Genomic DNA, 12,511 nt, shown 5'->3' with positions numbered 1-12,511 from the left:
GTGGCTCAGCGGTAGAGCACTTACCTAGCATGTGCGAGGCCCTGGATTTGATCCTCAGCACCATGTAACAATAAATAAATTAAATAAAGGTATTATGTCCAATTACAACTAAAAAATAAATGTTTTTATTTTTTAAGTCAAATTCACAACCAAATTTCTGGGGATATTTGTTTTGTTTTTAAGAGACAGGGTGTTGCTCTGTTGCCCAGATTGGTCCTAAACTCCTGCATTCAGCTGCATTCAGATCATCCCTCTACCTCATTCTCTCAAGTAGCTGGGATTACAGGTGCACACCACTGCACCTGGTTTCTGTTCTACTCCAACAACATTTTTTTTCTTTTTTTTTTTTAATATTTTTTTAGTTGTAGACAAACATAATACCTTTATTTTATTTATTTTTATGTGGTGCTGAGGATCGAACCCAGTGCCTCACACATGCAAGGCAAGCGCTCTACCATTGAGCCACAATCCCAGCCCTCCAACATTTTCTTTTTTAATATTTATTTTTTAGTTTTAGGTGGACACAATATCTTTATTTTCTTTCATGTGGTGCTGAGGATTGAACCCAGTGCCTAACGCATGCCAGGCGAGCGCACTACCACTGAGCCATCCCGAGCCCAATATTTTCTTATAAGTAAAACAGAAAAATAATTTGTCCAAGTCACCAATGTGGATAAGTATATCTGTCCATATCTAAAATACTGTGGACATAGGTGGAAAAATTCTTTTATTCTTTTTTTTTTTTTTGGTATGAGGGACTGAACCCAGGGGTACTTAACCACTAAGCCACATCCCCAGCCTCCCCCTATATTTTCTTTAGTCATCAATGAACCTTTATTTTATTTTTTTATTTATGCGTGGTGCTGAGAATTAAACCCAGGGCCTCACACATGCTAGGCAAGCGATCTACCACTGAGCCACAATCACAGCACCCCCCAGTCCTTTTTAGCCACTAGGATTACAGATGTGCACCACCATGCCAGGCCAAATCCACACTTTTTAGAGAAAAGTGAAACTATATGCCAGAATAGGAACTGAGTGACGCTTACCGTCTCAGAAAAGATAAAAAGTCTTCCACAGTTGGAGAGCAAATTTTATCAAAGGCTTTTTGAATTGTTCCAGAAAACTAAATTTTCCACCACGAAGAATAATCTAGTAACATCCTCCTAGCAAGGCCTATATAAAAAATTGAATAAGCCCAATGACACCATGAAAAGACCCGAGAGACCTCACAGCTACTGGGTGCTGCACTCACACCCTATGTCAAAAGCTGAAGATGTTCAGTCGCAGGCTGTACAATTCATTAACTATAAAGGAGATACAGAAATTCATCAGAAGAGAAAGCCTTAGCATACCTATAATCCCAGCTACTAGGGGCCAAGGATGGCAAGTTCTAGGTCAACCTGAGCAAGTTAGCAAGACCCCATCTAAAAAGATTAAAAAGACTGGGGACATACTTCAGTGGTAGAGCACCTCTGGGTTCAATCCCCAATACAATGAACAGGGGTAAAGAAGCCTTAATGTGAATTGTGTCTTCTAAATCTTGATCCCCAGATTATATAAGGCCAGAGCCCCAAAATTCAGTACATCAGGCATAAATTTAATAGTGTCCATGAAGATTCATAGATCAAATACTTTTAGGTTACACATTGCATCCTCTAATCCCACTTTCTGCATGCCTTTAACTGTTGCACAATTTTACAATCACCCAACTTTTCCAGAAAGCATACTTTATATCCATATATGAGACTAGACAACATTTTAAATGCATCATTTTTCTGTGGGCTATAGCAATGAAGAAAATGGACAATCTACAACTAAAAATATGTATATGTATATATTTTTTAAAAATGTACACTAACTGCTATACAACTAAGAGCACACACAAAAATGCACTGGCTATGCTTGGGAAAAAACCCTGAGATGGGCTGGGGTTGTGGCTCAGCGGTGGAGCGCTTGGCTAGCACATGCAAGACCCCAGGTTCAATTCTCAGCACCACATAAAAGAAAATAAGTAAAATAAACGTGTTGTGTCCAACTACAACTAAAAAGTTTTAGGGGAAAAAAAAAAGCCATAGACACCAAACTGCAAAGATCCAGGAAGGTTTCTGAAATTGGAAGACAATGAATGAAAACCCTGCAACTAAGTAAGAGTAAGCAAAAGATAACTGTCCAGATAAGTAGTAGTTAACATGAAAAAAATCAAAATTCATTTCTTGACAATAAAACCAGAAAGAGCCTTTTTTTTTTTTTTGGTAGTTGTAGATAGACAGCATGCCTTTATTTTTTATTTTTTTATTTTTATGTGGTGCTAAGGATCAAACCCAATGCCTCACATGTGCCAGGCAAGCACTCTGCCATTGTGCTGCAGCCCAAGCCCCCAAGAGCCTTCTCTTTTTTAAAAGGGGGGGAACATAGTAACAGAAACTAAATGACTATGAAAAAGTCAAAAATGGCTGCTGAACACAAAAAAAAATTAAGAGAAATTATAATAAAGATTTTTAAATGCTGCTTTTTAAGATAAAGATAAAATTTAGAAAGTATATCATGCAGGTATGGTGGTGCACACCTGTAATCCCAGCAGCTTAGGAGGCTGAGGCAGGAGGATGTTGAGTTCAAAGCCAGCCTCAGAAAAAGCAAGGCGCTATACAACTTGGTAAGATCCTGTCTCTAAATTATATACAAAAAAAAAAAAAAAGGGCTAGGGATATGGCTCAGTGGTAGAGTGCCTCTTACTTCAATCCCTGGTACCTCCCGCAAAAAAAGCAATACATCATAACTCACAGAAATAAATTTAAATTATTCATATATAAACATTACCAAATAAACATCCTAAGAGTCAACTGTGCTAAGTCATTAACAACTTAGTGATAGCATGTTATTGATGCACACAAAGAAAATAAGCAGTGTAAAGAAGGGGAGGAATAGATGTTCAAAGCAATTTGAGACTGAGAACCACAAGCCCAAGCACAACTCAGAAGATATGTTGTGTTGCAATAACAAATAGTATATAAGATTATTTAAAAAAGAATTTCCAGAATATAGCTCAGTTGGTAGAGTGCTTGTCTTGCATGCACAAGGCCCTGGGTTCAATCCCCAGCACCATCAAAAATAAATAAATAAATAATAAAAAGCAATTTCCAGGGACAGACATAAAACAAAAATTTAAGAGTATATCTTGTACTAACCATATGTCCCAGTAACACTGCCTCACTAACCTCAATCCCAGGCACCAAATTATTCAACACTGTCCCATCCTTCTCTTCATTCTCTACAGATCTACACTTCATCCATTCTAATTCCTATCTAACCTGCAACTTCTTCCTAGCACCTTACCACTCTCTCAAGCTCCAATAACATATTGTTAAAATCCAGAAGAATTTTTTTTTTTTAGAAGACAGAGTCTGACAGAGTCTGAACCAGGTGTGGTGGTACATACCTATAATCTCAGCAATTGAGACAGGATCAAGTTCAAAGCCAGTCTCAGCAATTTAGCAAGGCCCTGAGCAGCTTAGCAACACCCTATCTCAAAATAAAACTTTTTTTTTTTTTAAGGGAAATCCTAGGACTGGGGTTGTGGCTCAGAGGAAGAGCACTCACCTAGCATGCATGAGGCACTGGGTTCAATCCTCAGCACTACATAAAGTAAAATAAAGATATTGTGTCCACTTATACTAAAAAATAAATATTTTTTAAAGGGGGGGAGCGAAAATCCTGATTATGTCCTTAATGACATAATACTAATGAAATAAGCCTTTAAAAAAAAAACTATTTGATTCCATTTATATGAAGAACCTAAGTTGTCAAATTTTTAAAAACAAATCAGGATGGTGATTATCAGTCTGGACATAGTGGGAAATGGACAGTTGTTGCTAATGGGTTTAGAGTTTCATATTTGCAAGATGGAAAAGGTCTAGAGATCTACTTCACAGTATATAAAAATATACTGCATATATAAGGATATATATATATATATATATATATCTCAAATGAAAATGGTAAATGCTGTTGTGTATTTACCACACACAAAAAAAAAGTGATTTAAAAGAACAAGAAAAATTTTAAGAATAAAATGATCTTATGCTTGAGAAAAATGAACAAAATCATTAACATAATATGCAATTATTCAAATGGTCTTTAATTTAGCTTCCATCTAATAGAAATATAGTTTAAAATAAGTCACTTGAGGTTATACCTTCAAATTACATATTAGAAGACTATTTATAGATTATTGTTTGTCAGGCACAAAGCAAAGAATTTCTGCTAAGAGAAAAATCAGAATTCTAGAATTTAAAGATCTCTACATGACTATTCTACTAATTCAATGTAGATCCATAATGCTTTTTACAATAGTAAAATGAGGAGAAAAAGTCATTCATAAAGCTATATCTATTTAATTTTAAAAGCTATTCCTTATTCTGAAAACATGCTCTTAGTACTCCAATGATACTGAAAAATTCTCATTTCAATAGGACAAGTACTTACCCTTTCAACAAATAGAAATGTTAAGCCAACACTAACAGAAATGGGTACAATGGTGAACCAAGGAAGGTCCCACCCTCAAGGAACCACCTACCTTTCAGCAGAAGGTAAGAATAGCAGTAAAAATGAAAAGATGATGTTTTTAGGTCCTAAACATGCAAACAAAAAGCTAGTCACCAAATATCATACTATGTCAACAGAAAACAACCTCCAGTCCCTTCCCTATTTTGTATGTGAAAAATTACATGGCAAGGCACGCTGATCGGGAAGCTGAGACAGAAGGATGGCGAGTTCAAAGCCAGCCTCACAATGGCAAGGCGCTAAGCAACTCAATGAGACCCCGTCTCTAAATAAAATACAAAATAGGACTGGGGATGTGGCTCAGTAGTTGAGAGTTCAATCCCTGGTACCCAAAAAATAAAGAATTATGTGTGTAACAGGTTCACAACTATTCAATAAATTCAAAACCAAAATCACTTTGTATCTAACTAAAACACTAGGAAAATATTCATGTACCTGAGAAGATATCTGACCAAAATGATTTATAGGACTCCAAATTTTTCTTCTAACAGGACTTGACTCTACATATCAACTTAAAAGTTAAATGAAAATCTAAAATCCCTAGGGCATAATTTATCAATTCTCACCCCATTAAAGGAAAAGAAATTCTAACTTCTTGATAAGCAAGTCCAACATTTTGAAGAGGAATAAGTAACTAACACTTAAAAAAGGTACCCATAGTGATTGTTCTGGTCACTGTTTATGTGACCTAGAAAGAACAATAATTCTCTAGAGCACTGCTATCCCAATTCGCTAGAAGCTTCCAAAGGTTTGAATGTATACAGTTGAAAAGCAAACAGTGATAATCAGCTAATTAACATTTCAAAGAACAAGGATAAAAAAAAAAACCTGTAATTCCAGTGAGTATCTAGCTTTGACAATAATTGACCTGACAGTGCAGTCTCTTCCCTCACCTGCTTCCACCTTCCTCTACTTCTATGCAAAGGTGGGGTAAGCACTTAGTAGTGCCAGTCATTGAATCTGTAGATTTGTTCTTATGAATTTAAAACTTTGTTTCAAGCCATTAATAAGTTCACATATAACACAAACTTGGAGATATAAACATACAGCAAATGAAGGAAACTGAGGCAAAAAGTTAAATTAACTTGCCTACACAGTAAATAGAAAAGTCAAGACTTGAGCCTAACTGCAAAATGTTTATTAGGCCTTTTATCTTCCCTCACTTCCTTTCACTTTTTCCTCTGTCTATAAAAACTTATATACTATCAAGTATAGTTATGCATGCCTGTAATCCCAGAGACTTAGGAGGCTGAGGCACCAACCTGGGCAACTTAGCAAAACCCTTTCTCAAAATAAAAAACAAAAAAAAAGGGTGGGGACATAACTCAAAGGTAGAGAGCTCTTGCCCTGGATTCAATCTCCAGTACTGGAAGAGCTGAAGGCAGAAAACTTTACACCAAGTCACCAGACAGGAGAGGGTGAAGCAGGAGCATAAAAATGTACTTTCCCTAGGCTTATTAAATACACCAGAAAAATCAGATAGAAAAACTGCATTGAAAGGAATTTTATAAGTACCTTATGAATGTAACAAAGGGTTACAAAAGAGGTTCAGGGGACAAGGAGACAAGCCTTTGCTGGAGGGAGCAAGGAAGGGAGTTGATGAATTAGACCTTTAGAGAAAAGGAGTATATTTTAGGAAGAAGAAACTTCAAGGAACAATGGAAAGGAAAAGAGGAGGAAGATATAAAGGATGTTTGAAAAGGCAAAGACCTTTGGCTAGAAAAGAAATTATATGAGAGCATACTTGAATACAAAACTGAAAAGGTAGGACTAAGTCAAACACTAGAGGACCTGTTGAATAAACTCCCTACAGAACCAAAATAGATTGAAACTTTATTTTTACATATTTATTATTCTTATGAGATAAAAATGCACATGCAAGCCTTATATGAATGAGTTCATGCTTTTGAGCCATAAAAAAAAAAAAAGGCTTAGGGCAGAACCTGGTACAAATTTAATGACAGAACTAAATTCAACTAAACATTTTTTTTTCTTTCTTGACAAGCACAGACACAGGGGGGAGGGCCTGAACTTATATTCACATTACTAAAATTTCATGCCACTCAATTATAAGGGAGACTAAAATTCATGAATCTCTTCCATAGGATGATGAGGGAGGCTTGAACAAGAGGCCTTTACCCAATTTCTGACAAAGCTCTGATGTCAGAAAAAATTCTCCTCACAGTGAATGTTTTTTTTAAAAGCTGCAGTTGGACTTCTTTTTAAATGTAGCTTCATATTTATTTAACACCCCCTCCTGGGCCCTGTCCCCCATACTGGGGACTGAATCGAGAGCTAAATCCCCAGCCCACTTTGTGTTTTTTACCCTAAGAGATTTGCTAAATTGCCCAGTATGGCCTGCAACTTGTGATCTTCCTGCCTCAACCTCCAAAATTGCTGGGATTACAGGCATGCACCATCAAGCCCAGCTTAAAGTCACTTTTTAAAATACAAGTTAGAATCTGGGGAAATATTCAATTAGACCACTGCTAACCTGAAGCTACTGAAAAAAATTTAAAGTAACAAATATCTATCCCATCCACCTAGTAAAACGAAGACCTACCAGACCTGCAAGTGTCACCTGATGACAATACTCACTACAGCTGTTTCAGCAGGATAGAGGGGACTGCCCTACACTCTTTCTCTTACTTTACCACAGCAGCACCATTACCCTCCTTAAAAAAGAGAGACAGAATGTCTGTGGAGAAGGAAACTAGGACAGCTCTATCTCCTGACTTCTCAAACCACCAAAAGCTACAGCATAAAAAGAAGCACTCCATAAAAGTAAGGGCAGGGCTGGGGATGTAGCTCAGTAGCAGAGTGCCTGTCTAGCATGCCTCTGGGTTTCATTCCCAGCACCACAAAAAGCAGGGCGGGATGAAAGTGGGGAGAATGGTACTGTGCAACCTAGCAAATTCTCCATATTATACTGCCCTTTGTAAATTTTAAACTGCAAAGAAACTCTGAATCTAGCCCAAAGTTCTCATCTTGCACATCAAGAAACTGAGGCCCAGGGCAGTTAAGAGATTTGTCCTGGGTGAAGATGTTAAATTCCATTACCTATCATAGCTAAGCTTAACCACTAACTCCCTCAGTCTATGAGGTAAGTATCTGACACACAAAAAGTACAAAAGGCTACACAAAAAAATGCTGGATGACTCTCAAATGAATACTATTTACTCCTTAGGTCACTATTAAGAAATTATTCTCCTTTACCCAATTTTAAATGAAGTGGAAACCTGAAAATGCCTAAACTTCTCAAATTTTGACTACACAAGTGGACTGACAAAAACGTAAAAATTTGGAGTCTATTCATGCTTTCCTTTGCATCAACATTTCATTCTAGATTTTTTGCAAAGCATGTACATAATAATACACGCACAGTTAACACAAATTATCCCCCCATTTGAGGCATTTCAATTAAACGGTATCCAACCCACCACGAGTTAACACTTTTGAACAACAACGTCTAAAATAACTCTCTACCAGGCCATAATATACTAAGTTTACAAAATAAGATACAATTAGTAAAAATCACATCACCTAAGCAGCACTTAAAGAGCACCATCTATCTTCCCTGACTCAAAGCATTTGTTGAAGGACCTGGGGGGAAAGTTTCGCAGAGTTATCTGGCCGTGGGTGCATCAGATTATACCACCACCTCCACAAAACGCCAGCTTGGGGAAATGCAAACACGCCACATGTGCATGTCTTAACTATGTTTAACCACGTTTAACCACGGTAAGTACTCAAATCAGTTCCTGCAGCAAAGGTTTTAAAAAACTGGCATTGTGCATGCATATCTTAACCCCATTTAAATTGTCAATCACCGGATGAACCAAGGAGAATTAACCGGTTCAGAACGTTAAGGTCGCCGTACAAAGAGGTTTTGAAAGGGTTCTCTGCCTTTCTGGAACGCTAGGCAAAAGTCCCTCGGAGAGTTTCAAAACTAATGACCGTACACTACCGCACAAATAACAAAAGCTTAAATCAAACTACCATGTAGTCAAACCATTCACGTTATCCCTGCCCAGGAGGCTTTTTAAAACACGCATTGAAAGGGGAACAATAAAAAGCATCTCACCGCAAACACAGCACGAGAGAGACTGTCGGAAGTAAGGCAAGAGCCTGTTAATCTCTGTAAACGCCTTGGGGTCTCCGGGGTCGTAGTTGAGCACTAGGCGGCTCGCAGAAATGTAGAGAGCAGTAGCATTCACGGGGTTCATTGCAGACACTTCGACACCAGTGGCTCCCGGTTGAAAAGAAATTCCGGATCAAACTTTGTGAGCAGCCAGGGAACAATGGCGAATTTGCAACAATTCGAAAGAAATCAGAGCAAAACCACGAGCCAAAGAAGTAACGAAAATCCGCGCAAGTTTGTGGAGCTGAAGCAATCCTCCCACACATGGGGCCTTGGCGCCCCTCCTCCGTCCCTGAGACTTCCAGACCAAAAAAAAAAGGAAGAAAGCGAGCGCGAGACCAGCGTTCGAATTCGTCCGGAGCGGCGGCGGAGCGCAGAACGCGGCGCTCAGTCTAGCCCCGCGGCTCGGCGGGCGGCCTTAGCTCGAGAAGCATTTCAAGGCGTGCTGGCGGGCGCAGAGCAGGCCCGGCCGGGTCCGAGGGGCGGCACGCTTCTCCCTGGCGGCGGGTCCGCTTACTCCATTGCAGCGCCCGACGCGGAGGCAGTGGAGACGGCAAGGGCGAAGGCTCGGGCGTCGGCTTCCTCGATCTAGTGCAGGAAGCCGCGACGGCGGCGGAGGTTTCTGCTGCGGCAGGCGGACGCCGCCGCGGCTCTCGCCATATCGGACGCGGGGCCCAGACTGCGCCCTGGCTCTCCGCCCCGCGGTTGCAGCCCGCAGTTCCCTGGAGTGGTGAGGCGGGTCGGAGAGGCCCCCGCCCGAGAGGGGAGGGCCGGGGAGGAAGTGCGCGGGCCGCCGCCGGCGGGCGGGAGGGGGCGGGGAGCAGGCCCAGCGGGCCGCGGCGGCGCCCCTAGCTCCTCAGTCGCACACTCCGGGGTCACCAGGCGCAAGCGCCGCTCCCTCACTGCCCGGCCATCTTTTCGGCGCCGCACACACAGATGACTCCTCCGCTAAGCACGGCCGCCGCCGCCCGCAGCGCAGCCCGTCCGGCAGAGGCAGAGGCGAGCGTTCACAGCGCCAGGCCCCGCCGCCGCCCAGCGCACACGGCAAGGCCCCGCTGCAGGCCCCTCCCCCGCGCCTCGCCGCCCTCACCCCGACTCCACGCGCCGCTCTAGCTCGGCAGGGCCCGGGATGCTACGGCCGTAATGGATCCCGCGGGCTGTACGGCGCCTCAGGCCCGGCCGGCGACGACGACCGTTACCCCAACGGGCAAAGCCACTGTCATCCCCGAGACTCCCCCGCCGCCGTCGTCGCTAGCGCTCGCACGCATGCGCAGAGCACACTCTCACCCCTCCCCCCGCCCTTCCCTTTCCCTTCGCTTCCCTTTTCCCCTGCTTCTCCTCTAAGAACCCCCTCCACGCCCGCCCGAGCTACCGGCTCTCGGCGCATGCGCAACCCACCAGCCGACTCACCGCCTTTCGCCCTGACGCGTGCGCTTTGACCGCCCACCCAGAGAACCGGATAAACACATTAGCCCGCTCACGCCAGCCCACCCTAGGCTCATTGCGCATGCCTGGCTCTACACTTACGGCTCTTAGAACGGAGCATGCTCTTTGGAGCTGCCTGCTCTCTCCGCCCCTCCCCCACGCTCTCTCAAATTCCCTCTCCTAGGCGTGTGGGCTGTGGTGAAATATTCGTTAGCTGGCACTTCCTTCCCCCGTGTGGACCATACGCTTCCCGCATTACACTGCCTCAGTGCCCGCCAACGCCAAAGCCCGGCTGGGTCACGCCATGTGGCGCTCCGCACCGGCCCCCACGCGGCCTCTGGTACTGACTGATCACTGTGTGAGGAAATAGCCTCGCACAACCCCAAGCCCCGCCCTCGCGGCCTTTCTCCCGGAACGCGCGTCCGGGCCCTGGGCAGGGCGCTGCCTGGGCCGGCGGCCTCTTGCGCACCGGAAGGCGGTCGCTGGGGGTCTGTGAGCCCTGAGGCTGGGGCCTCGGGGTCTCGGGCCTGACCGACTCTGCTGCTCGGCCTTTCCGACCTCGCCGAGCCGCTTCGGGAGCAGCCGAGTTTTCAAAACAAAACGACTCCCTTGTATGTGAATAAATGTGTTGAATATATGGCTTTGCTGTAGAAGGGGTCCAAATCCTTCACAGCGTGTCTTTTAAAACAAAATTTGCTTTATCAAAAACGAGACCACGGACATTGGGAAATAAATAAAAGTACAATTTACCATATGATTCTCCTCCCTTCTTAAAGTACAAAATCTTTTTTGAGTGGCACACCTAGAAACAGAGCATAAGAACCATTTCTTGTCTCTGGACACAGCAAGGCTCTTCAGCATATTTTTTTTTTTTTTTGCACATAGTAGATGCCCTGCACGTTTGCAAAGTGAAATGTATGATGGTGTGCCAATCTTTTGTCCACTTGTGTATATACACGTGTGTGTCATATGTAAATGTGGTGTACATGTTAGTTTGGGGGACTTACTACTTTACAAATGAGAATTAAGACCAAGGGAACCCATACAACCCCTGAGATGTGATTTCATTAGCATCTGAATGCTGATTTTTTTTTTTTACAAGGCCTAGCATATTATCAGCTCTTAAGTATTAATCTTTCTGATTTTGTATAGCAACAAGACAGAATAAGCTGTGGGAAATGTATTTGGTAGTCTTGTATATAGAAACAGGCAAGTATTCTAAAATTAACTCTCATTTTTAAAGGCTCCACCTGCCAATTTTTTTATAAGATCTTTTCTAAGCTCATCTTCGAATAAAACCTTTATACAGTTCTATTTTTATTCCAGACTCTTAAGGTCTTCTCCCATAACACACAGGTTCTCCCCTAGAGGAGCAACGTGGAGGGTAAAATAATCAGCACTGTTTTCCATCCAAGCAGCACAAATTAGCAGTCACTCTAGGCAAGTGGTTACTTGCAGGGCATTAACCTGCCAATTTTCTCATAACTGGACGTTTTAAGAAAACTCTTGAAATGATATGTACACCCCAAATTAAGATAATTCTATTGATGGTTACTGTGTGTGGGGAAAGGGGGGAGAGTTCCTTTTTAGCTTCTGAAATTGGTTGGAATTGGTGATAAAATTATGGTATTTAAGGGCAATACATCTTGAAGATTATATTCCCTTCTAATAATTATTGGCTTACTTGAGCCTTGCTTAAAAAGGAAAACGATTGAGTTGTTTATGGAAAATAGTGTTTGGATCAAATATTTAGGCAAAATCATACACAAATCCCTTAACTGTCAACTTAAAGGTAAATTATTCATGCTGGGCGAGGTGGTTCACGCCTGTACTCTCAGCAGCTTGGGACGCTGAGGCAGGAGGATGTCGAGTCCAAAACCAGCCTCAGCAATGACAAGGCAATAAGCAACTCAGTGAGACCCTGTCTCTAAATAAAACACAAAATTAGGCTGGGGATGTTGCTCAGTGGGTGAGTTCAATCCCCAGCACCCCAAAAAAAGATAAAATAAATTTTTCATATTTTGAATTATACAGATAGTTCTTATTTATCCTAAGTCCCAATTTTCCCTATTATTAACATATTATTATGGTGTATTTGTCATAATTAATAAAATAATAGTAATACAATATTATTCATAAAAATCTGTATTTCTTCAGTCTTTCCTTAATGTCCTCCTCTTCCTGTCCCAGGATACCACCCAATATATCACATTACACTTGGTGGTTATGTTTCCTTAGGTTCTTCTTGACACTCAGGTACAATTTTCATCTCAAACAAGGAACAACTTTTTATAGTGTAGATACACCCCATGCAAAATTTGGAAATAGTTACTTTAAAATAATGATTCATTGTTTATCTGAAATTTAAATTTTTGGTAATTT

At 41.9% G+C, this 12,511-nt stretch overlaps 1 protein-coding gene across 3 annotated transcripts in view; it reads right to left on the bottom strand.

Moving 5' to 3' along the window:
• Msl2 (MSL complex subunit 2) overlaps nt 1–10,453 on the bottom strand; it is a 33,369-nt gene extending 22,916 nt beyond the window's left edge. The window contains exon 1 of one of the 3 annotated variants that reach the window (XM_046431783.2): nt 10,232–10,453. In XM_046431783.2, coding sequence (XP_046287739.1) covers nt 10,232–10,250 — 19 coding nt within the window. In that variant the 5' untranslated portion in view covers nt 10,251–10,453. Of the gene's footprint in view, nt 1–8,647; nt 8,790–10,114; nt 10,200–10,231 lie in introns of those variants that run through there. The other 2 variants (XM_046431784.2, XM_046431782.2) reach the window with 2 other exon arrangements.
• Between the last annotated feature and the right edge of the window lie 2,058 nt (nt 10,454–12,511).

The sequence above is a fragment of the Marmota monax genome, unplaced genomic scaffold (assembly GCF_021218885.2).
Source record: "Marmota monax isolate L192 unplaced genomic scaffold, Marmota_monax_Labrador192_F-V1.1 WCK01_AAM20220418_F8-fsc00022, whole genome shotgun sequence".
NCBI classification, from domain to species: Eukaryota; Metazoa; Chordata; class Mammalia; order Rodentia; family Sciuridae; genus Marmota; species Marmota monax.
This window is presented reverse-complemented; position numbering and strand designations above follow the sequence as displayed.